General features: G+C 37.8%; 1 protein-coding gene across 4 annotated transcripts in view; it reads right to left on the reverse strand.

Moving 5' to 3' along the window:
- Positions 1-27119, reverse strand: part of DECR1 (2,4-dienoyl-CoA reductase 1) — a 41185-nt gene extending 14066 nt beyond the window's left edge. The window contains exons 1-5 of one of the 4 annotated variants that reach the window (XM_047726240.1): positions 26992-27119; positions 11193-11395; positions 8561-8618; positions 8348-8434; positions 7233-7380 (exon numbers count right to left, since the gene is read on the reverse strand). In XM_047726240.1, the coding sequence (XP_047582196.1) occupies positions 7233-7380; positions 8348-8434; positions 8561-8618; positions 11193-11395; positions 26992-27042 (547 nt within the window). In that variant the 5' untranslated portion in view covers positions 27043-27119. Of the gene's footprint in view, positions 1-7232; positions 7381-8347; positions 8435-8560; positions 8619-11192; positions 11396-13280; positions 13302-26133; positions 26154-26892 lie in introns of those variants that run through there. The other 3 variants (XM_047726243.1, XM_047726242.1, XM_047726241.1) reach the window with 3 other exon arrangements.
- Positions 27120-27308: the final 189 nt, after the last annotated feature.

A 27308-nucleotide genomic window follows, 5' to 3' on the forward strand; every position in this document is an offset into this window, starting at 1 on the left:
CATCTATCTTTATTTAATAATTAATTAGTTAGATAATTAATAATTAATAGACAGGTTTATTTTTAATTAATTATTACTAATTAATAATTAATTAGATAGGTTTATTTAATAAATAATTAGAAGTTGCAGTAATGACTACAGAATACTCATATGATCTCATGTGGGAGGAATTCTCGCTTCTTGGTATGAAGTAATCCACGTGTTACCTAAGTTAGTCCCAAATCAAGTATAATATCTGGGTAGTCTATCCTATAATAAAATTTAATAAAAATTTGTTTTATTGAGATAGAATACAAACATGTTTTTTAAAGACAACCATGGATAGGTGGCCAATATTTTCACTTGAATGTCAAGTCATTTAAGATTCTGATAAACACAAAATAGGACGTATATCATGCCGTGTTGAACGCTCTTCTAATATGTTTTCGACAGAGGCCTAAGAGACAGTTTCAGGTGTAGGTTAAACATGATATCAATTTCAAAAGGCAGGGCTGTAGCCAGCACATCATATCATCTGTTCACAAAAAACAGAGCTGAGAATGCCAGAGCAGATAAGGAAGAGGAAGCAACATCTGCATATAAATTCACCTCAAATATCTGGCTCATCCCCAAACTGAACCAGCACTGTCACAGCTCTAAGAAACGCAATTAAAAGTAATATCTGGAAGCTGAAAAAGTGAGCCTTACGAAAATTTTAGCAAAACAAAATCTAGCAATATACAAATAGACAACATATCATAACTAAGCAAGATTTTTATTCATAATGCAATGTTGGTTTGAAAATTCAAAAATTAATCAGTGGAATTTACCATACTACCAGGTTTTTAAAAATCGGCATCTCAATAAAGATAGAAGATTTGACCAATTTAATGCCTATTCATAATTTTTTTTAAATTGTCAGTAAACGAGATACAGAAGCAAATTTCCTCAACTGATAAAGAGCATTTATGGAAACCTACAGGTAAACTCTTAATTAATGATGACTATATGAGTGCTTTGCTTCTGCTATCAAGAGGAAACATTTGCTTTCACCACTCCTATTCAACATTGTCCTATTTAACATTGGAGGTCCCAGATGGTAACTTAAGGCAAGAAAAGGAAATACAGATTAGAAAAGGAAGACATAAAAATTGTCTTTTTTCACAAACAATTATCGAATATAGAAAATCCTAAGGAGTCTACTGAAAAAGGTATAAGAACTATTAAGTAATTTTAGCAAGCTCACACAAAAAAGGCTAATATACAAAAACAAACCCATGTGTTTCTAAATACTAGAAGTAAAAAATTAAAAAAATTAAAATATCATTTAAAATAGCACCAAAAATATAAAATTATTTGGCAGAAATTTAACAAAATTTATATAAGACCTTACACACTGAAAATAGCAAAACATTGCTGACAGAAGTTAAAGACCTAAACAAATGGAAAGACACTGCATGCTGAAGGACTGAAAGATGATATTGTCAAAATGTGACTTCTCCCCAATATAATCTATAGATATACCACAACCCTCTTCAAAATTTCAGTAGACTCTCTTGTAAAAATTATTGAATTCTAAATTTATAATGAAAATGCTATAAACAGGGGTGCCTGGGTGGCTCAGTCATTAAGCATCTTCCTTCAGCTCAGGTCGTGACTCACAATACCTAATGTCAAGCTAACATAAAGCTAAAGTAAGCTATATAGGATATATGTAAGTATTATAAAGCTAGGTCATCAAATAATGATAGAGGTATCAGTTGAACAGAATAGAGAACTCAGAAATTGACCTACGTTTCTATCACCAACTGATTTTCCATGAAAGGACCAAAGTATTTCACTGAGGAAAGGATGGGCAGTTGGAGGCAAAAAATCACTTTGACTGATATCTCATACCAAATGCAAACATTAAATCCAAATGGATAACCTAAATGTAACAATGAAAACTATAAAAGTTCCAGAAGAAAACAACAGAGAAATTAATTATTACCTTGGGTTAAGGAAAGATCTCTTAGGACTCAAAAAGCATGAGTCATAAAAGAATAATTTCATTAAGTTGAACAACATCAAAATTAAAAATGTTTCATCTTCAAAAGACATTGTTAAGAACATGAAAGACAAATCATAGACTGAGAAAAGATATTTGCAAAACATGTATCTGATAAAAGATTTATATTCAGAATATGGAAAATAACTTTTCGATCCAATACCAAGAAGACAAACAACCTAACAAGAAAATGGACAAAAGATTAGAACAGACACTTCAAAGAATTTATACAACTGATGAATAATCACATGAAAAGATGCTCAACTTCATTAATCACTAGGGAAATATAAGGGGATATTACAAATGAGGGACCACTACACAAACTGAAGAAGGCTAAAATGTAATCGAACCAATCCAGTGTGGGCTAGAATGTGGCACAAATGCATGTTATAAATTGCTGTTGGGAATGCAAACTGGTAGAGCCAATTTGGAAAACAGTTGGGTAGGTTTGTCAAAATGTAGTTTCTTCTACTCACTAAAAGACAGTGATAAGGAAATGAAAAGACAAGCAGCAGATTGGGAGAAAATATTCTAAATACATACTATATCTGACAAAATATACAGTCCAGACTAAACAAATAATTTCTAAAAATCAGTAATAAAAAAGAAAAACAACCAGATAAAAACGGATTAAAAACTAAGATAGTGGGGATGCCTGAGTAACTCAGTTGGTTAAGCATCCAACTCTTTTTTTTTTTTTTTAAGATTTTATTTATTTAGGGGTGCCTGGGTGGCTCAGGGGGTTAAAGCCTCTGCCTTCGGCTCGGGTCGTGATCCCAGGGTCCTGGGATCGAGCCCCACATCGGGCTCTCTGCTCAGCGGGGAGCCTGCTTCCCCCTCTCTCTCTGCCTGCCTCTCTGCCCACTTGTGATCTCTCTCTATCAAATAAATGAATAAAATCTTTTTTTTTTTAAAGATCTCTCTCTGTCAAATAAATAAATAAAATCTTTTTTTTTAAAGATTTTATTTATTTATTTGACAGAGATCACAAGTAGGCAGAGAGGCAGGCAGAGAGAGAGAGGAGGAAGCAGGCTCCCCGCTGAGCAGAGAGCCCGATGTGGGGCTCTATCCCAGGACCCTGGGATCACAACCCGAGCCGAAGGCAGAGGCTTTAACCCACTGAGCCACCCAGGCGCCCCAAGCATCCAACTCTTGATTTTGCCTCAGGTCATGGTCTCAGGGTCATGAGATTGAGCCCCTTGTTGGCTCCACACTCAGCATGGAGTCTGCTTAAGATTCTCTCTCCTTCTGCCTCACCCTGCCCCTTTCTCATGCTTTCTCTCTCTCAAAAAATAGTAATAGTTATTGTTATTATTATATATTTATAAAAATATATACATGTAGATGTATATATAGTGAAGAGTAAGTAGAAGATAGCAAGAGGGAACCTTTGGTGGCAGTGGAAATGTTCTATGTCTTGGTTGGGGCAATGGTTACCTAAATGTGTAAGTTTAGCAAAACTTCAATCTGAACATATAAAATCTGTGAATCTCACTATATAAAAATTTTATCTCAATTTTAGCAAACTAAAATTAATACATTCAAGTTATGTTATACATTGATTTACTCTTTTCTTTAAGAACCTTAAAATAATCTTGATTTCATACTATTTGCATCCTGGTATATGAAAGTACTTTTTAAATTAAAAAGTACCATAGTGGTATAAAGTATTATTAGTGCTACCTCAATAAAGTATTTTTATTAACATATAATGTATTATTTTCCCCAGGGGTACAGGTCTGTGAATCGTCAGGCTTACACACTTCAAAGCACTCACCATATCACATACCCTCCCCAATGCCCATAACCCAACCACCTTCACCATAACCCCCCTCTCCCCAGTGACCCTCAGTTTGTTTTGTGAGGTTAAGAGTCTCTTATGGTTTGTCTCCCTCCCAATCCCATCTTGTTTCATTTTTTCCTTCCCTACCCCTCAAAACCCCCACTCTGTCTCTCAAATTCCTCATATCAGGGAGATCATATGATATTTGTCTGATAAAGTATTTCTTATATGTCCTGGGGCACCTGGATGCCTCAGTCAATTAGGCATCTGACTCTTGATTTCAGCTTGGACCGTGATCCTGGGATTGACCCACAAGTCATGTTCCATGCTCCATAGGGAGTCTGCTTGACATTCTCTCCCTTCTTCTTCCTCCTCCCCTCCCCACCCATGCTCTCTCTCTCTTTCTCTAAAATAATAAATAAATAAATCTTAAAAAAAAAAAAAAACTTACATGTCCTAAAATCACCTCTTAAGAGTTTTAAGAGGTATCTCTTGTTTCTAGTGATCTAGGGTTTGATGGAAAAATATAGTATTTATCCTATCCTTTGTGGCTAGATTTAAATAAAACCCGTATTAGTCTCTCTTTTGATCTCTTCTCAATGCAAGTTCTCTGATTCTTCAATAAAATTAGGTCTTCTTTTTCATACTGTTCACTAACTTTTACATTGATACAAGACATCCTAGAGATGAACAGACCTCTGCATAATATTTTCAATATCCTTCCCAATAAGGATCAGCCACGTATTTATTGACTTTTGTGGTTATAAGAGCACATTGGGCTAATGTCTTTAAGAGTTTCCTAAATCTTTTATTTGTTCATAATTACTAATTTTTATCAATGCTACTTAAAACATAGTTTAATAATGTCCTTCTAATTCTTAGCTTTCCTAGCTATGGCCAGCCACTGTTCTCTTCATCCTCAGCCATCTGCTATCCCCTCTCTGAGTATATGTCATCAACAATTCCTGCAAGCAAATGTCTATCTTTCGGTTGCGGGCACCCTTATCTTCTGTAGTCTAACTTCCCTGGATATCTTACCTTGACTGATTTCTTAAACTCCAGACCACCAAACATACCTCTGACCACATATTACCACAGATTGCCTGCCCCCTGAACTGACTTCTTTGACCTACTTCAGAGATCATTAGCACCTGAATTTCTTAACTCTTGCTCTAATACTAGAACAGACCCTGTGCACTACACTCTCCAGAGCCCAGTGGTATAAGTCCTTCAAACTCTGTCAGGTTATGGCATCAATAACTGACAGGAATCTTGGAAGAATAAAAACTGGCTTCCATTTTTTAAAAAGTCTTAGCTAATATATTTTTAATGAAGCCCATAGAATTTTAATCCAATGTGATGAATAAAAATAGATCATATTCTGTTAAAATGAAAGACAATAATGAGAAAAGAGAGAGTCAGACAGAAATCAAGAGTCAGCAGAAGGAATAGAAAGAGAATGAGGCAGAGAAACACTAAGAGGAGAAGGACCAAGCAAAATAGGGAATCAAGAGTGAAGAGCTGACAGAGAGAGACAGAGAAAGAAATAGAGAAATAAGTAACAGAGAAGGATAGAGAAAATCAGACAGTGACAGGCAGAGAGAGAAGAAAAACAGAGTCAAGGATCCTTGGACAAAAAGGAAGAGAGAAGAGCCCATTCTTCTCTCTCTTCCCAATCATCTATCTCTTTTGGAAAACAACAACAACAACAACAACAAAAACCAACCACAAACAAGCAAAAACCCACAAAATTACAAACAAACAAATCATGGAAACTCCAAATGGAATTAATATTCACTTTGCTGTAGTGGGAATGAGTGACCTGGGATTTCGATTTCAATGAGTACATGGAGAAAGGATAGAGGTTATACAGACACAGAAACATCTAGCACCTCTCTAATAGCCTTCTGCCTGTTCTATATCCTTTCTCCAGCTGGCTTGAGAATTATCCACACAGTAAAGAAGAAGAAATTGATAGGGCGCCTGGGTAGCTCACTCAGTTAAGCCTCTGCCTTCAGCTCAGGTCATGATCTCAGGGTCCTAGGATCAGGTCCTGCATTGGGCTCCCAGCTCAGTGGAAAGTCTGTTTCTCCCTCTCCCTCTGTCTGCTGCTCCCCTTGCTTGTGCTCTCTTTCTAATAAGTAAATAAAATCTTTTTAAAAAATTTTTTAAAAAAGAAGAAATTGAATCTAATGAGGCAAAAACTTCTGAACCAGAGGACGGAAACTGGCCAGTTCCATGCCTTCTCTTCTCCCCTCAAAACCCAAAGGACATCCTTCAAGGAAAACAAGGACTCTTCCTTCTTTTCCTTGCTCAGAATACTCTCCAACCTGAGAAATACCCGCATCTTCCAAGTCTGAACCCATCCCACTTGTTCAGGGACGGAGTTTCATTCACCTCTATTATTTGGGCATACAGCACAGGACCTGCTACACAAAAGTTATCAGTAAGTGTCCCTTAAATGAACAAATATACACTGATTCTACACATATAAGTATATACACACAAACATATATATTTACACACAAACATATATATATGTATATTTACTGCTTATATTGCATGAACTTTTATAAGGTTTGTACACAGTACTAAACAAAAATGTTCTAGTAATTTCCCTCTAGATCTACTCTCAGCAGTGTTCTCAATCACACTGATGTCATCATCATCCAAACTATTCACTCAGCATAAACTCTCTCATCTAATCAGAAAGGCCTGTTGATTTTATCTCCTAAGTGTCTCCTAATTTATCCCTCACATCATGCAGCTACATGGCAAAAGAAAAGTTGGAATGGTCTCCCTACTCTTTTCTATCCCCCACATTGTTGCCAGTATCCTTTCCAATCAAGTCACATTCTTCATGAAACACCTTCAAGAGAAATCCATAAGGAAATAACTCCCCATTTCCTTCAGAATTAAAATCCAACTTTCTACTTTGGTGTTGGGAACGTTCCCAATTACACCCAACCCACCTACCAATAGTCATTTCCTACTGTTTTCCCTCTGCATCTTTAACCACATCAAATTTGTCAACAATCCCTAAACCCTCATTTTTCTCTTCCATCAGGCCTCTTTCCATGGACATTTCCATTTACTCCCCACCCTCCTTCCACCCCGACTTCTCCACATCTAGATATGGGAAGACTCAGCTCAAATTACATCTTGTTCCTCAACCTCATACTCATCCTTAGGGAGAGTTAGTCATTCCTGTCTCTGGGTTTCCAATATACATGAAATAAGTATTTATTATAGCTCATATCATAGCATGTGGTAATTATTTAAGTATCTTTCTTCTCCATTAGACCATGAGCTGTACAGCTATTGACACTGCCTTATTGATGTTTGAAAATATCCCAGGACTTATCACACAGAACCTGTATGTAGTAGGAACCTGATAAATACATGAAAAATCAATAAACATACCTTTCTGTGCTTTAATTAGTTGCTTTCCAATTTCTAGTGTCACATAGGCAGTACCATTTAGAACTATGTCAGTTATGGTCTTCCAAGCATTAGGAGAGAGTCTTTCGGTGGGAGAAATAAAATTCCCTGCCGCATTGTTTATCACAATCTAATAAATGAATAAGGCAAGTTACAGAAATTTTTAGATAAGGAATAACATTTTCCCTGAAGAGTTTTTACTTCTGAAACTTATTATTCCAAACAATACAATAAAGCTAAAGCTGATAGTCTGCTATAAAATAATACCATCAGATTTGGTTTGGTTTTACTTGTTTTGAGCCTGTGAAAATCTCCTGTGTTATTTACCAAATTTCAGAATCCTAATCCCTGTCAATAGTAGGGTAGAATCTATCATTACGAAAACAAATACAGATTAAGCATATCTACCATCTGTCTCTACTATATTTCGAGGATTCTCAAAATGTCGTTCAATTTCTGGTGATATTTTGGCTTAATTTACCCAATGAAGTTCTTGGTTGATAACACGTTTCTTCACTATCAAAAAAGATTCTACCTAGTTCTATTAGCAGATTCAATATTATTGGTCTGTCTGAAAATACCTTTAACTTAGAACAGTGCTCTGAGACTACCAGAGGAAATGACTTCTTTCTGATACATGAACCAAAAAACAGCAAAATACCCATGCACATCTCAAGTCTTAAAAAGAAAAATTTGGAGTATCTTGTAGATTTCTTTACTTGAATCATTCTCCTCTACTGATAGAGATAATCAAAAGTTATTAGGAAAGGCAAAGAGCATGAATCATTTAAACTAGATATTGTGCTCTTGGATAACTGCTCTTCTTATTTCATGATCTTATTAAAGAAAATGAAATCAAGTTCGACTGCAAATGCATTTTTAAAGTATTTCCGAAAGGCAATGGTGTAGCAGTTCACCTAATCTGTTCCCTACTCTGACCAGAGCTGGATCTTTCCTAGGGACAGAAAATAGGTGCTTCTCAACACAGCATTTGCTCACATCAGTATTTTATTTCCTTAGTGCATCCTCAGCACATCTTGGTGGGTGTCATCAATGTCAAAGACCCCATACTTTGGCCTCATCACCATTACACTTACATCAGGATGTCCTGCAACTCTGATCAATTCTGACACAGTGTTTTGCACCATTTCAGGATTCCTCACATCACACTGAAGCGCATGAACCTGAAAAATATCAGAGAGAAAAAGGAATCCTCAATTTTTTAGACTTCTTAAACCAAAAACATGAATAAGTTACATAAGCATGTTTTAATTCCTTAAATCTAAATTAAATAACTCTTTTTAATATACCTTATTTCCAGTTTGAGAAGAAATTTGTTCTGCAGTCTCTTTTAAAACATCAATCTTCCTAGAAATAAACACATGGTACTTCGCATGAGTTCTGAAATGACTTCATATTATTTTTTCTTTTTAATTCCATAAATTAAAAAACAAAGAGTATCTATAGCTTAAACAGCGGCAATCCTGACAAAATACAAAAGCTGTATCTACAAACAAATCAGTTTGAATGAATTCACTTTCTACAAGTTAAATTAGTACAATTTTTATATATCTAATACTCAATTACTGAATTATTTACTTTTAAACTAGTTGTTTTATATCTACACACATATTTAAACTTATTTCTGTAGTACAAAAATACTGATTCAATGGGGTACATGCACCCTGATGTTTATAGCAGCATTATCAACAATAGCCAAATTATGGAAAGAGCCCAAATGTCCATCAACTAATGATGGATAAAGAAAATGCAGTGTGTGTATACACACACACACACACATTTATGTGGATAAAGAATGGATATAGATAGATAGATAGATAGATAGACAGATATCTATATACGTATATGAATGGATAAAGGAGTGTCTTGATGGAATATTATTCAGCCATCAAAAAAGAATGAAATCTTACCATTTGCAGCAGTGTGGATGGAGCTAGAAAGTATTATGCTAAGGGAAATACGTCAGTCAAAGAAAGACAAATACCATATGATTTCATTCATGTTGAATTTAAGCAACAAAACAGATGAATATAGGGGAGGGAAAAAAAAGAGAGAGGGAGGCAAATCATAAGAGACCCTTAACTACAGAGAACAAACTGAGGGTCACTGGAGGGGAAGTGGTTGGGGAATGGGCTAGATGGGTGATGGGTAGTAAGGAGGGCACTTGTGATGAGCACTGGGTGTTATACATAAGTGATGGATCACTAAATTTTACTCCACAAACTAATATTACGCTATATGTTAGCTACTAGAATTTAAATGAAACTTGAAACATGACAAAAATAAATAAAATTATTTCACTAATTATAATAATTTCTGTTCCCTTGCTCAAGCCTGCTTTAGAAAGAAAACACATTCATGATATAATGTAAACTTCTACTATATAAAATCTGTTATGTATAAAATTTATGTTAGATTTTAGACCGAATTTAAGAATATAAAAGCATCATATGTATTATTTCATACTCTTGAAAGAAACATGAAAAATAAACCATAAACATATATTATGTAGTATTACAAAGAAAATAATATGTTAGGGGTGCCTGGGTGGCTCAGTGGGTTAAAGCCTCTGTCTTCGGCTCAGGTCATGATCCCAGGGTCCTGGGATCAAGCCCCACATCGGGGTCTCCGCTCCAAGGGGAGCCTGCTTCCTCCTCTCTCTGCCTGCTTGTGATATCTGTCTGTCAAATAAATAAATAAAATCTTAAAAAAAAAAAAAGAAAAGAATATTTTAATATTTGTAAAAACATAATATTTTTTAAAAATGTTCTTGCCAATTTGCATTAAAGGAAATATCTGAAAGAAATTCCTTTGGCCCTTTGTAATTTACATAATGACTTGTCATTCAGATTCTTATTCAGCCTATCTAAAAATCTGACACTGTTCAAAATAGGAAGAAGGTGGAGATTTTCTGGACCAGTCTCTGGTCTCTAAAGTTCAGTCTCTGAAGCTCTAGACTTACACAGTTACAGGATCCCAGGATAGGCCTAAATAAGAAATTCCATCCACATGGCCTTATCCTTCCTACATTACCACAATAGATGTTTTGAAACATCTGCCCGTCTTATAGAAAATGGAAGGATTATATCTATTATCCTAATACAACATTAATTATCCCTTGAAGCAGTAACTATAATCACTCCTACTGAAAGCAGCCTCAATACAGTGCTTTTTAACTTAAGCTTCAGGTACAAGAAAAAAAATTCTAACACTGAATTTGGGAAATATATATACCATGAGTTCCATAATCAATCATTACTGATCTTCCTCAATCGTACAATGGGGTTACATCCCTGGTAAACCCATTGTAATTTGAAAATACCATAATGTGAAAATGTATTTAATTATACCTAAGCTACTCAACATCATGGCTTCATCTGGCCTACCTTAAATTAGCCTGCAGTTGGGCAAAATCATCTGACACAAAGCCTGTTTTATAATAAAGTGTTGAATCTCTCATGTAAACTTATTGAATACCGTACTGAAAGTGAAAAACAGAAGGGATGTATGAGTACAAAATGACTGTGTTCTTGGTTGTTCACTCTCACAACTGAGCGGCTGACTGGAAGTTGCACTTCACTGCCGGCGTCAAGAAAGAGCATCTTACTGCATATTATCAGCCTGGGAACGGTTCCAAATTCAAAATTTCAAGTACAGTTTCTACTGAATGTGTATCACTTCCACACCATTGTGAAGTCGAAAAATCCTAAACTGAATCAATGGAAATCATGGTCCATCTGTATTTCTATCATTACAAATTATAATTGGTTTTTCCAAGGAGATTTTTTTAAACAATCTAAAGGATATGCCATAGAAAATTAAGACAAAAAACAAAACTCTGACAAATAGTGTTCTCAATATCATGGTACAGAACTGTTCTATAATAGGCTCTTGCCAGGCAACTCGCTGAACATGACTTACCGGCTGGCTATCACACACTGAGCTCCCAGGCTGGACAGAAGAGTGGTCATTCCTTTACCAAGGCCAGTACCTCCCCCAGTAAGAAACGCCACTTTTCCTTGAAAACTATTAGGTGGTAGCATGGCTTTTTGAAGGGGTTGGAAGAATTTAGACTGAAAAGCTTCATTGTTTTGATACAGTATTTTTGTTCCATAACTGAAAAACTGAAAGGGAAAAAAAAAAGATTAATTGAAATTTTCAAAAATGCATTTCCACAAAATAGATGATTTTCAAAAAACTTACTCTTGAATTTACTATTAATCAAATTCTTGGGTTAACAAACCCACTGTAAACATATCGGTATTGTATTTAATCAATTATGATTCTTTTTCTACTGAAATGTTAAGCAACGTAGTGGAATGGTTAAAAGCATGGGCTTTGAAGCAAGACTACAAAGGACAGAATTTTCCCATTAGTCGCATAACCTTCAGCAAGGGATTCAACCTCTCTGTGCCTCAGTTTCTTCTATAAATGGAGACAATAACAGAACCTAACTCAAAGGATATTGTAAGCATCACATGAGTAAATATAAGTAAAATACCAAGACCATTGTTTAGTTTATACCAAGCACTTTATAAATGCTAGTATTATTATTTACAGGGGTTCTGCTTAAATTTAACTTTAAAAAGCACTAACATAGCAAGGAAACAGTCAATAAAACTAAAAGGCAGCCTATGTAACAGAAGAAGATATCTGCAAATGTCTTATGAGATAACAGGCTAGTATGCAAAAAATCCAAAATCTATGAAAAACTTATGAAATTCAACACCCAAAAAAATAAAAAATCAAGAAATGGGTAGAAGACATGAATAGGTATTTCTCCAAAGAAGACAAACAAATGGCTAACAGACACGTGAAAAAGTGCTCAACATCACTCCACGTCAAGAAAATACAAATCAAAACCACAATGAGATACCACCTCACACCGCCTAAAATTAACAACTCCAGAAACAACAGATGTTGGCGAGGATGCGGAGAAAGGGTAACCCTCTTACACTGTTGGTAGGAATGCAAACTGATTCGGCCACTCTGCAAAACAGTATGGAGGTTAAAAATAGAGCTACCCTAAGACCCAGCAATTGCACTACTATGTATTTATCCAAAGAATAAAAAAATAGTGATTCAAAGAGACACATGTATCCCAATGTTTATAGCAGCAATGTTCACCATAGCCAAAATATGGAAAGAACCCAGATGTCCATCGTCAGATGAATGGATGAAGAAGAAGTAGTATATATATATATACATAATGGAATATTACTCGGCCATCAAAAAGAATGAATTCTTATCATTTGCAATGACATGGATGGAAGTAGAGGATATTATGCTAAGTGAAATAAGTCAGTCAGAGAAAGACAAATGCCATATGATTTCACTCATATGTGTAACTTAAGAAACAAAATAGATGAACACAGGGGAAGGGAAGGAAAAATAAGATGAAAATTAAGAGGGAAGCAAACCATAAGAGACACTGAAATCTAGGAAACAGAGGGTTGCTGGAGGGGAGGTGGGTGGAGGGAAGGAATAACTGGGTGATGGGCATTAAGAAGGGTACGTGATGTAATGAGCACTGGGTATTATATGCAACTGATAAATCACTAAATTCTACCACTGAAACTAATAAAAAAAATAAAAAATGATCCTACTTGAAAGATGCATTCTAATAAAAGTTGCAAAAAAAAAGAAAGAACATAAAGCACATTCATCTTTTAACAAGAATAATTTGGATAAAAATCACATTCCATTTTTGAATCACTGGAAAAAATTATTCAAACTTCCTCATAAGGCTTATTAAATCAAATGTCTCTTCCTATGTTGTCTTCCTGAGAGTAAATTTAGAATAGATAACTACTTGTTATATTTGAAATAGGGGGAAAATAATATTTTACACTAAAAATAATTGTATTGCCCTATCTTATAAGTCTTACAATTCACATTCTCACATTACTTGTGAAAAATACTGCCATTCTCTCACATCTCATTCTAAAAACAGACTTTTAAGTGTTGAACATAACAAACAATAAAGAGTTAATTTCATTAAATGCTTACCATGTGTCAGGCTTCATATATCAAACCAGTTCATCTTCACCACTCTATGAAATAGATACCATTTTTACCCCACTGTACAGGAAGGACCCAGAGAAGTTAATTATATCGCCCAAGTCATAGAACCAAGATTCCAATGTGGTCTGATACTCCAGAGCCCTCCCTCATCATCACCTTGTGTATTTCCTCACTACTCACTGAACTTCTACAGAGCTTAATGATCACACCAAAGAGGCACATGATATTCCCCAGGTCATGGCTGGAAATTAAAACTCCAGAATCTTATCATTTCCTGATAGAATATTCCTGTATGCTAAGTGGGCTTCCATCAGTTGGTCTAGGATATCTAGAAATGTATACTAAAGAAACAACTGGCAGTGTAGTTAATGATTTAAGAGAAGGCTGTTTATCAACAGGAAGTACACAAGAAAATGCGTATGATATGATGTTAAGTGAATAAAAAGGTACGCAATATGTTCTGAACTATAAATAAAAATATATGCTTAGAAAAAAGGCTCCAGGGGTACCTGGGTGGCTCAGTGGGTTGAGCCGCTGCCTTTGGCTCAGGTCGTGATCTCAGGGTCCTGGAATCGAGTCCCGCATCAGGCTCTCTGCTCAGCAGGGAGCCTGTTTCCCTCTCTCTCTCTCTCTGTCTACCTCTCTTCCTTCTTGTGATCTCTCTCTGTCAAATAAAAAAAATAAAATCTTAAAAAAAAAAAAGACTACAAAATAACAACAGTAAGTAGTAGATTCAATATTTACCATGTGCCAAGGTCGGGGCGCCTGAGTGGCTCAGTTGGTTAAGCAACTGCCTTTGGCTCAGGTCATGATCCTGGAGTCCTGGGATAGAGTCCCACATCGGACTCCCTGCTTGGCAGGGAGTCTGCTTCTCCCGCTGATCTCTCTCTCCTCTCATGCTCTCTCTCTCTCAAGTAAATAAATAAAGTCATTACCATGTGCCAAGGTCTACTAAAGACTTTTAAAGCATTACCTCACAACAATCCTATAAGGTAAATTCTATCATTATCCCCAAATTATAGAAGAAAAAGCTGAAACATAGAAAGGTCAAGTAACTTTTAAAGACAAATAACCAGTTGAAAGGAGTCGACTCAAATCCAAGATGTGTCTGACTTCAGAGTCCCTCCATTACCTTCCTTACACGGTTATTATCTCTAGATGATGAGATTATGGATGATTATTTTTGCTTTTTGTTTGGTTGGTGTTTCGTATTTTCAAGATCTTTTCAGAAGTATGATTTGCTTTTATAATCAGGAAAAACCACTGAAAGACAAAAATTTGAAAACATGTATAAAGTAATTGGTGAAGATAAATCTGTAAATCTGATTATGTTCCATGCTTGCTGGTCATTGTATTTCCTTTAACTTTATGTTGACAAAGCATTTTCCTTTTGTATCCCTTTGCCAGAGCATAATAATCCAAGTGACCTACAATAATAATCTTTCTCTACATAAATGGCAGTTTTAACTTAAGGTTGCCACCGCCTCCAGGACTATTACATTAAGATGATGAATCAGGAAATTTGCACAAGTAGGCTGGTGAGTTAGTCATTTCCCATTAATAATGAAAACAATGTATTCTAATTTTTCAAAGGCTCTAAAATGAATTTTTATTTATTTAGTGTTGATTTGTATAAGGAATACGATGTGGTGCTTTATGAAAGGCAAATTAAGTAACTAAATAAAATATTTGTATATACAAACTTCTTTTAATTTATCTTAAGACATTTTCCAACCTCCCAAATAATCAATCACTTTGATAATAATTCCTACTAAGTGTCTATAAGGTATCAGGTTACTACATAGCACCGGCTTATCTGTTGTATTTTATTTGACCTAATCAATACTGATTTTTCCCTCCAAACCAGAAGTGAAGAAATTGATCTGCTATTTTAAATCATATTACCTTCTGATAATTCATTGCATATATGCTATTGAATATTAAATTCAAACCATCCGTTTGCCTAAAAGCAAGTTTTTCATTTCAATATTAAGACCCATAGCGATGACCAGATCTCACAGAATCATGTTGTATTCAGTCTCCTATTTCTAAAAAGGAGGATCTTGAATAACCTGAGATAGCATTTTGGCCATTTCTTTTTGAGTCATAAAAAGTGAATACAAAATAGACTTTAAAATTTTCAAATCTTGCTTTGTGTTTTTTCTAGAAATAAGTTGTCTTCTGAAAATGGATATAACACCTTTCATATCAAGATTGATTTCTCAGGACATTTTTTTTTAATTTTTTTATTTAGATTCAAGTTAGTTAACATGTAGTATATTATTAGTTTCAGGGGTAGAACTTAGTGACTCATCAGTCACATGTAACACCCCGTGCTCATTACATCAAGTGTCCTCCTTAATGCCCATCACCCAGTTACCCCATTCCCTACAACCCCCTCCTCTCCAGCAACTCTCAGTTTGTTCGCTATAGCTGAGTCTCTTATGGTTTGCCTCTCTCTCTGTTTTTATCTTATTTTTTCTTCCCCTCCCCTATGTTCATCTGTTTTGTTTCTTAAATTCCATATATGAGGGAAATCATACAGTATTTGTCTTTCTCTGGACAGCTTTAAAATCTAAAATTCTTAAAACTCTCTAACATCTTCTATTTTGGCAAACAAATTTACTTATTAGAAGTTCTAAAATCTCCGCTCCCCCCAAAAAATCAGCTATCATCTGCCTTCCCCTCCATATGACTCTCCCACATCATATAAACAATATTTTCTTCCTTCATGTGGTCCTAAATGATAGCATCTAAACTAATGAAAAGTGATCATACTTCTAATCCCTCAGAATGGCAATTCTTTTAAGAGTCTTGACTGTCTCCTTCCTAGAGAATGAAAACTATACACCATTGAGAGTTAATCTTAAATTACCTAAGTATTTTGGCTGGTCTCAAATGCTATAATAAATACCTACAACAAAGGCAGACTGGTGACCCACACCACATGTTTTGTTAGGCCTGCCCAATGTTTGAAAATTTTTGAGCCAGTATTTGGATACCGAGAGAATTCAGATAAAAACCAGAAGCTCTAACAACACTTAGGTCCAGTTTCTAATAAGGCTGAGTTAATGTCTCCTTGAGACAAGGCCTGAGCTCTGTCCAGTCCCCACACACACAGGTAAAGTGAATCCTTTTCACTGGGCTACCACTGTCATTTCTAGGACCATCCAGAACTTGAGGCATTTGAGTGCATGACCCTTTATCTAAATGAAACCCAAGAATCCAATATAAATTAGAAAGCAGAAATGATTTTTTTCTTTTTTTTAATACCAATATAAAAACAATTGTTTAATGTTCTAGGTATACTATAAAGAAAATTGAGTTTCAAATCTGTAAAAATCATTATTAACAGACCTTCACACAGAATTCATGGAGCTAAGGAATGTAATATTTAAATAACTCTTAGAGATCTTACCATCATTGTCACCATTACTAATTGACTGGGCCTCCACATTACAATACCATACCTCAAAAACACTGATGTCCATGCAGTGCCTGGGTGGCTCAGTCAGTTAAGCATCTGCTTTCAGCTCGGGTCATGAGCTCTGGATCCTGGGATTGAGCTCGACCTCGGGTTCCATGCTCAGCAGGGAGTCTATTTCTCCCTCTCCCTCTGTCCCTCCTCCCCACTCTGGTTCTCTCTTTCTCTCAAATAAATAAATAAATAAAATCTTTAAAACAAACAAACAACAACAACAACAACAACAAACCACTGATGTCCTCCAGAGTCAAAAATGTAAAAATTAAACTCTTTAGCATAACACTCAAGCTGGACAACATGGCCTCAACCTACCTTCCTGGCCCTATTTCTAACCAGTTCTACCACTTAGAGGTATACTCTATGCTCACCAACCCCTTAACATTCCTGAAACCTGCCGATAACTTTCTCCTTCTGGCCTTGCTCCTGATTTCTTATTTTCCTGAACTACCCACTTTATTTGTCAACCTAGCAGAACCAGCCTTCAAAACCAAGTCAAAGTGTCAAAAATTGTTGACACTTTTGAACATGTGCCTTTGTTACAAATGGGCCAAACAAATCCCTCCCTCCAACAGGATCTCCCATTTTTGGCACCAGACTGTGAGCACCCAGGAAGACAAAACGGTCGCCATTCATTACTATAATTAGGTTTCTAACACCAGTTAAACATTCAGTAAATGCTTGTTTCATTGATCATAACCCTTACTGGCCAGGCTCCAATGCCATCAAAAGTGTACGAGTGAGGACAAGTAGAGTCTTAATGGAGCTATGGATACAAACCCAGCTCTCTGTCACTTATTTCATCAAGGTGAAACAGTCATTTCCCATGATTCTAAATTATGTCATCTCAAAAAGTAGTTTAACCCCCAAAATTAGTTTAACCCAAAAAACCTATTGATACATGAATATTAAGTTATTTGCAAATAGAAAAACTGGGCAAAGGCTTTAAAAAGATAGTCCACATGCAAAAAATACAACCATTGTTATAACCGAGTGAATGTAATTAAACAAAGAAGATATCATTTGTCTCTCACAAGATTGGTAAGGTTCAAAATCTCATAATACATAATACAAAAAAATAGCTTATTAAAGTCACTCCTAAAATCCGGGGATATGAGTTGGGGCAACTTCTTTGGAGGCCAATTTGGTAAAATATATCAAAATATTATCTAAACTATACACACCCTTTGACCCAGCAATTCTACATTGAGGAATTAATCCAATAGATATACTCACTCGTTTGGGTATGGAGGGAGAAGCTATGTTCAAAGATATGCACTAAGATGAAAATGAAATTAACAATTCTCTTCACAATCACATCAACAGGAATAAAATGCTTACTAATAAATTTAATAAAAGTATAAGACTTATAAATTAAAAACTATACAACACCATAAGAGATTAAAGAGGCCCTAAATAAATAAAAAGACATCCTGTGTTCACGGATTGGAAAACTTAATTTTGCTAAAATGGCAATACCCCCCAAACTGATCTACAGATTCAATGTAATTCCTATCAAAATCCCACCTGGGTTTTTGCATAAGTTGATGAGCATATCTCAAAGTTCACTTTTAGAGACTCAGAAATGCAAGGGATACAGAATAGTCAAACATATAGTATATGAAAGATTGTTTGTAATCAAAAAGACTAGAAAACAATCTATCAGCATTTCAATAGGGGATATACCCAACCAGTTAGGGCACATCCATTCAACAAGATACTGTGTATCTTTTAATAGAATATATTCTATTCTAATAACAATATGTGGTTATTCAATCACTCAACAAATATTTGTTGGATACCAAGAATACAAGGCATCACATGTTAAAGGAAAAATCTACAGTAGGGAAATATGTATAAAATACTCCCATCTATGTGGTGTTTTTTAATGAAAATATCTTCATACATATGTTGATATATGAACAAAAATTATTGGAATGATCTACAAGAAACTATTCATAGCACTAATCCCTTAGGAGAGGGACTTCCTATACAGTCACTGCAGATCATTTTGTACTGTTGAGTGTTAGCTACGTTCATAAATTAATTTTACTAAAAATAGTTAGCATAGGGGCACCTGCATGTCTCAGTCAGTTGAATGTCTGACTCTTATTCTCAGTTCAGGTCATGATCTTGGGGTTGTGGGATAAAGAGCCCAGCATAAGGCTCCCCACTCAGAGGGAGTCTGCTTCCCCTTTGCCTCTCCCTTTGCCCCCCAACCCCGGCTTGTGCACTCTCTCTAAAATAAGTAAATAAATCTTTTTTAAAAATAGTTAACACAAAACCAAATCATATTTGCAAGCACATGATCTAAAAAGGGTATAAAGGAAAAGTTACAGCAAGAATACTAGCATATGATCAGTGTTCTGAGGATGTTACTTAAAGTGTAAGTACTATTTATTCCACACATAAGTGTGAGCTATACTTAAAAGGAAAATGAAACATGACCATATCTATTTATTTTGGGGGGGTTCTAAGTACCTATTGGTTTAGGTTAACATGACTATTTTTTTAAGAGCAAATTTATCCTGACTCAAATTCACAGAATAAGAGCTTTGCAGACTGGGCCTTGACTGTCATATAAAAATGTCAGCTTGGGAAAGACCTGACAAACTTGTTTTTCAAAGGATATCTTTGGGAAATGTGTATTTTTGCACTCCCAATGCAACTCAATAGTCCGTGCACACAATAAGCCTCTAGTAAATTACTTCTCAATGTATTTTGTCCAGTTGCATGCACTTTCCAACGCCTAGACCACAGCCACTTCAGCATAGTGGAGGTGTCTCTTACCCAGAAGCATCTCGAAGTTACAAGCGGGAGCTGGGCAGGATGCTCGACTTGATGCTCCAGCACAGAAACAGTGCGGCAGAATGAAGGACTGCCCCACCCACGAATACCAATAGAAATCCTACACACTGTAAAAAAAACTTAAGAGCCCAAATTCTGCCACAGGCCCTGTTGCACTCAAGCTGTGTGCCTGCGTGGATTGCCTGAGTATCTCTACCCTCTCCTTCACTTAAAGCAGGGCACTGAACAGAGGCCACTGATATTCTGAGCTTCTGCAGAACACGGATCTTGTTGCCACAGCAACTTGAAGGTAAGGCTGAGCAAATATAAAAGAAAGTGAGCTGGACCCCAAGCTGCAGTGGCTACGATGAATTATGCAGTTGTTGCCAGGAGCAACACAGAAATTACATTTTTAAGTCATGATACACCTTATAGCAATGAACATGAGTCTGAAAAAGTAGTTGCTCTGAGCTTCATGGTATACTTCCCATTTTTATTACAGTTCTTACTGTCTGCAGTTAGATGTGGACCAAACAGATGCTTCCCCCACGGAGATGAGGAGATGAAATCAAGGAGACAAATTAGCAGGCAGTTTGAAATCTTGAAGTGGGGTCTTCACTTCTGCTTACCTCTCATTTGAGTAACCTCATTGATGCCCATCACACTAGTCATAACTAATATGACTATTGTTTTTGAACCAAAAAATAGAACCCCTGTTCTTGGAAAGGTTTTGATTTGGGAATCTGCATATATATGAAAAAATATTAGAGATAAACACAGTATGATTTAGTATGGAGTTAACTCATTTATCTATTTTTAACAAATTTTTTAAGGAGCATCTCCTATGCCGTAGGCACTGTTCTAGGAAATGGCCATCTAGCACTGAGCAAAACAGATACAGTCTTCTACCTTGAGAGATTATTTTTAAGGGGAGGGGAATAAATAAATAATACATATACTTACATAGTATATTAAAAGCTACTACTCTCTGTGGGGAAAGGTGTTTAGAGACCTGCTCTATCCTGTTCTGCCCTATGTTGAGAAGCAATGTAGGAGGCAAGGTTGGAAGCAGGGATGATGCTTCTGTAGCTGGCCAGGCAAGAAGTGATGATGGCTTAGACCTGGGTGCCATCATCAGAAGGGGCAGGAAGTTAGCAAATGAAATTATCTGCTCGTAGGAAGGGTCCAGAAAATAAGGGTGTAGTAAGTTATCACTGTACTTAATATCATCTGGTCCAATTACTTCTTGCCCCAAAGCCCAACCTCAGCATATGTTGGTCTATTTCACTAAAGGCCGATAAGAGGCCCCCTACTTTCCTGAAAAGATCAAACCTATTCAGCTGAGAGCCTTCTCCATCTCTCTCCCCTTTACCTCAGTATTCTATTACTCTTTGCATTGCCTTTGTGTTTTAGAAAGTAAGATCTAACTCTGAGCTAGAAGGAAATGGAGATCAGTCAGACAGAAGGTGTTGGTCTAGGGGAGAAGTAACAAGGGCAGCAGAAATAAAGACACCACTTTCCACACATATTTAACACATAGTCTAGCCTGAATTCAGAAGCCAACCAGCTGGAAGTGGTGAGCAAGAAAGGGAGAGCTGAAGATGAGCGAGTTCTCTAGTTTACATGGCTATGTTGGGAGCTGCTATAAATGATAGGACTGACATGGGAAGACCCAAGTTGGAGGATTGAAAACAATGAGTTCCATATTAGAAACGCCATACCTGCAACACCTGTGGGACATTCGGGTGAAGATACCTAACCTGTGGTTGGAAATACAGTTTTGGAGCCCAGAAAGTAATTCATGGCTAAATGTAAATGGCAACATTATTCAAGAATTTTGAAAGCCTGCAGTTCTACCACTGATGAAATGCAGTGTGGGAGTTTCCCCATACAGGAAGAGACCAAAGTAGAGTTGTCCCCTTACTTAACTTACTTATAGTTACCCAGGCATTTCTGATTCCAAAGTGAATCATCACCTCAGGAAGAGAACAGCATAGGAGAGCTGAGACAGTGAATCATTTTCTACCTGGAATTTTCTTTAAAAACCAAGGGTTGCCAAACCTTGTTGGAATGCCTTCTATTATGGGCTGTGGGCAAACCTAACTTTAGAAATTCCCTCCTCTTTCAATGTGTTTTTATAGTGATTTTTGTGGATATCTATGTATTTTTTTAATATCTAAAATTAGCTTTATAGTTTTGGGAGGAAGTTTGTTTTGAAATTTCTTCACATGCATATTTGAGCTCTGACACCACCATTGATCCATGGGATTCCTTCCAGTGACTCCCTTCAAGGCCTCTTTCTCTTCACCTGAGAGATCCAACCCATCTCCAGTCCCACGTTTTTAACCTCCCAGAGAGTATCTTTCCTCTCCATCCACTGCTTGACTTCCAAGGTCTTCCAAGGTCACCCACAAATACAGAGGTCCTACTTTATGTCATCTCTTGTCTCTGGCCTCCAGTGTCTCCTCTCTCCAACTTCTCTATGATGCTGCCCTCCAGAATACTGCAAACCTGCTCATGATACTTTTCACCTTAAGACTGATCTATGGCTCCCTGGTAGCTGCATAAATTCCAGATTCCTTTGCTTCACGCAGCATGTCAATTCCTTGTGACTTGGCTCTTATCCATCTCTCCAGCCTCTTTTCCCTCTGCTTTACTCCCTTGAAATCTGCACTCAAGAAAACAAAATACTCAGGGTTCTCCAAACATAAATTGTTTCCTACCTCCTTATCCTACCAATTCAATCCCCACATCACTCAACATTCATCATTCAAAGGTAGTTCTAAGAGTTCTTCGGCCTTTCCTAATGCTCCCAGACAGAACTAACGTTCTCATCTCCATTCCTGTAACCAGTTCCCCCTGGTAAGTGCCCTCTCTCAATGGCATGGCCCTTAGCTCAAGGGCCAAAGACAGAAATCTGGGCTTCATCTCATACCGCACATCCAAACCACAAAGTCCAGTTTGTTTTATCCTAAATAGCTCTAATGCTGCCCTTAGTACAGACTCCTTATCATTTTTGTTTGGACTTGTAGTCTCCCTATGTCAAGTCTTACCTGATTACTACTTCCCTGCTCACAATTGTGATGGTATTATAGCCCCTCAATATGGCCCAATCTTCCTTCCTCACCCCACCACCAACCAATCACCAAGGCCTCTCAATTTACCTCTTAAGTATCACTTGACTTTGAGTTTCTTTGCATCCACAGCCATTCCCTATGGGAGGCCACCACAGAGAGAGGAGTACCCAGATTTGACTACATGCCTCTATTTTTACCTTCACTCCCATGCTGTCAGGCCAAAGCTCTCACTCTTCAATGTGGCCCACTGGCTGCTCAGTGGCTTCTGCTCTTTAGTCTCCCCACCTGTCTCCCTATTCTCTACCTATACACTTTAGCCTGGCTTTTCACACAGACCACTCTCCCATGTAAAACCTTCTTACTCATATTCCTCCCCTTGGTTAACTCCCAATTCATCCTTCAGGTCTCAGTCTAGATACGTACCCCAAAATATATTCCATAAAACTGTACACCCCTCCCTTTGGGAGTGGGAAATGCTTCTTCCCCAATCCCGATGAGTCCTTCACATCAGGGGAGCTCAGTTAGTGTAACTCTAGGCTTCTTCCCACACCCTTAGTTTCCTGGTCTCCGGAGATAGTTTATCTGACCGATAGACTTTGACAGAATAGTTGGGCCTGAGTAGTTCTTAAGCCTTCCTCCTGAGATTTAGCTGCCTTCAGAGAACAATTCTACTGTCCTTGAGGCAGCAAGTTTGCCTAATTCAGGAAGTCCAGTTAGCGGGGCCAGCTGGCTCTCAGGTGGAATGGTAGTAAGTGATACTTTGGCCTCTGTCTTTACTCTTGTTTTTCAAACTGGAGAAAAGAGATGCTTTATTTCTGGACCTCTTCTGAGATCAAGAACACTCATCATAATACTTACCACATTAGACCATGTCATTCGATTATAAGCTTCCAAAGAGAAGAAATCAGCTCTTTCTCATCCTTGTATCTCCAGCACACTGCCTAGCATATAGTAAATGCCCAATCTGTCACATAAGTGAGTGAAGCCCACCATGCCCTGACCCCGGCAACCTCTCCAGTCTCATCTTCACTGTACTTTTCTTTCTCTGACCCTGTATTTTAAACTCCACAATACTAACCCACATTTTCTTTTCTTTCTTTTTTTTTTTTTTTTTTAAGAAATAGGCTATGTTCCCTCATTTCTTGATATATGCTATTCCTTAGGTATCATCACATTTGAAGCCCCATATAGTCCAACTCTGCCTTTAAAAGTCAGCCCTGGGAGCCACCTCCTCCATGAAACCTCCTCCAGGCACACACCATTTTGTTTACATAACCATTGTAACGTACCTCTGCATTTTCAGTCTACTCATATCCTGTGTGACCTACTAGACTACCATTTTCCAGACATTTATATGTTTTTTTCTAACATTTATATGTTCTATAAAGCACAGCAAGAAATACACTTCATATTGCAACACAGTACACACATTCATTCATCTAACAGATATTTATTACCTGTTTACTCCATGCTACGCACTATTATAAGTATAGAAATACAGCAGTGAACAAACAAGATATAAATCCTTGCCTCCAAGAAGCTTCTATTCTGGAATTTCGGTTGGGTACAAAAAGATTTCTTAAGCTTTCCAAATAGGAAAGCTTAGAAGGAAAGAAAACTCAAAACACACAAGTAAAAAAAAAAAATCCACTGGCCTTCCATTTTTCCCTGACAATATTCAGTGTTAGAAGACAATGAAAACAATGTTAACTCAGTTCTAAGGGGAAAATAAACATAATACATCCAAGCAAAAGTATGCCTAAGCAGCCATCCTTTTTACCAGTACAGACACCTGGAATGATGTTCACCAAATTTTAAAGCCTGGTTATTTCTGGGTGGCCAGTTTAGGGTCTTGTGCTACTTTTTTAAAATATATTACCCGAATTCATATTAGTTAGGTATCATTTTTATAAAAATCCTAAAGTATTATTCTTGATAAAAACAAAACGAAAAGAAGTATGGCAGTGTGCATCGCAGACATGTAATAATTAATTAATCCACAAAAGGAAGAATGGTAAAGTAAAAAAAAAGTTCACAAAGTAAACTTAAGATGAACTCTGGTATTTCATATTCTATTCTATTTTATTTTTCTTAAACTCATTTTGCTCCACAGAATTGATTTCCATGTTCACTCATGATTATCTATAGCTTGAAAAATATATATGAGGCTTGAGGTACTTGGGTGGCTCAGTCATTAAGTGTCTGACTTCCACTCAGGTCATGATCCCAGGGTCCTGGGATCTAGCCCCACATGGGCCTCTCTGCTCAGCGGGGAGCCCTGCTTCTCCTGGTCCCTCTGCTGTTCCCCCTGCTTGTGCACACTCCCGTGCATGCGCAATCTGTCTCTCTCTCTCTCTGTCAAATAAATAAATAAAATCCTAAAAAAGAAGAAAAGAAAAAAATTACATATATGACTTAACGATAGTAAAGATGCCTTTTCAACTAAGTATCTCCAAAGAATGCCCAACAGTTAATATTTAGCATTATTTAGCATTTCCTGATAAGCAACTGAATGCCTGCACATTTTCCTGAGAGCAACTTGAGAACAAAGGTCATTTTTTTTCACCTTTGCAACCCCAAGGCTGGGCACACAGCCAGTTCTGCAAACTGTTTTATAATGAACTTTGTGGTGATCAAAATAAATGTTTGTTGCACTGAGTTGAGGCCTACTAGCTAAACAGCACAATTTTTTTTTAAAGATTTTATTTATTTATTTGACAGACAGAGATCACAGGTAGGCAGAAAGGCAAGCAGAGAGACAGGAGGAAGCAGGCTCCCCACTGAGCAGAGAGTCCCATGCGGGACTCGATCCCAGGACCCTGAGATCATGACCTGAGCCGAAGGCAGAGGCTTAACCCACTGAGCCACCCAGGCACCCATAAACAGCACAATTTTAATATAACACTTCATAAGTACGACTGTTGAACAAATGAAGCATTTCTTTCGGTAACAAAAATTTGGAGATTCAATTGTAATAACTAGTATTTGCCAACAAAAACATGTTGTTTCTTGGAACAACCTCCCACTTCACAGACGTGAAGATTCTCAGAGGTGTTCAAACCCAAAGCTGCATATGCCAGAAAAACAAAACACACCAAAAGAGGTCTCTGTTGGCTCTTCACCCTGATCCTCAAAACTTCTATTTTTCTGAAGCAAAACAATTTCAAAATTGTCAGATTACAATTAATTTTTAAATGAGTTCATTTTCTCCGTCTCATACTGTATTGTCTAATAGTGTCAGAAGAGTTGGGATATGGTCTGTGTGACCTTATTACTATAGTCCTAATGATTTGTTGGGGGGCTGGGAACAACCTTTGAAGACTCTTCTACCTCACAGAGCTGTTGTACACAGAGCAAGTTCCAGAAGAGGTCAGAAAACCCAGGCTTCTTTCGCAATGACCAAAATCTTTAGAGGAAAACCGTATCAAAAAAATCTTCGTGTTGAACAAATACCACTTTTTAAAAAGAAAGTTCTCTTACTTGAGAGACTTACCATACTATTTCCTCATGCTCACATTTGGAACTACGGTCTCCGTTTCTCAAAAAAGATCATGGCTGCCCATTCTACTGGACTAAAAAAACGTGCTTGGGAGAAGGCACTGTGCTTTTTTCTACATCTGCCTTCTTTTTCTTATCCTCTCCAGCTGTCTTCACCTGCATTTTTTATTTGAACTCTGGGTCAGGCGGACATACATAAGTTGACAAAACAAACAAAAAGTTGTCTCACCCAAAGCATGGGGGAGATAGAGGTTGCCCCCAGCCCCAGATACACCTCTCCCAGTTTAGCTCTAGGAAGGGGAGTCTAGATAGCTGGGTTTGGGGTTTTTTATTCTTATAGAAGTTTTGTTTTTTTTTTTTTAAAGATTTTATTTATTTATTTGACAGAGAGAAATCACAAGTAAGCAGAGAGGCAGGCAGAGAGAGAGGAGGAAGCAGGCTCCCCGCTGAGCAGAAAGCCCGATGCGGGGCTCGAACCCAGGACCTGGGATCATGACCTGAGCCGAAGGCAGCGGCTCAACCCACTGAGCCACCCAGGCGCCCCAACTTCTTATAGAAGTTTTTAAGTGAATATGTTTGTATTAGCTTTGAAGCTTCCAGGGACATGCAAACTCTCAGAACCACACTTTCTCTGACAGCAAAATGTGATTTTGCTCCTTCTTAACCCTAACCCCCGGCTCCTACCTCCACCCCACGGCGCGTCCCCGCGCCCCGGAATCCCCTGTCCTCGCTCCCCGCACCCCGGGGTCCGGACCTTCGCCGTGCGCGCCCCCGGCAGCTGTCCCGAAGACCCGCACAGGCAGGGCTCTCGTGGAGCCGAGCCGGACCCTCAGTCCCTCCAGCGTCGCCTTACCCGCCGAGGACCGTGGTACCCAACAAGGAACACCCGACCTAGCAGCGCCATTTTGGACCTCCACGACTCAGCCCCGATACCCGCGGAGGTCAGGGGGCGGGGCCGGGATAGGGAGCAGGGGCGGGGCCGGGATAAGGGAGCAGGGGCGGGCGGGGGACGCAGCTGGAGCTGGGCGGGGAGCCAGGGCCGGGGCGGGGATTGAGGGCGGGGGCGGAGGCGGAGGAGGTGGGGCCGAGGCAGGGGCCCGCGCAGGAAGGAGGGCGGAAAGGGAGCTGGAGGCGGGGCCGGGGCGGAGGTGGGGCAGGAGGTGGGGCAGG

Source organism: Lutra lutra, chromosome 4, assembly GCF_902655055.1.
Source record: "Lutra lutra chromosome 4, mLutLut1.2, whole genome shotgun sequence".
Lineage (NCBI taxonomy): Eukaryota > Metazoa > Chordata > Mammalia > Carnivora > Mustelidae > Lutra > Lutra lutra.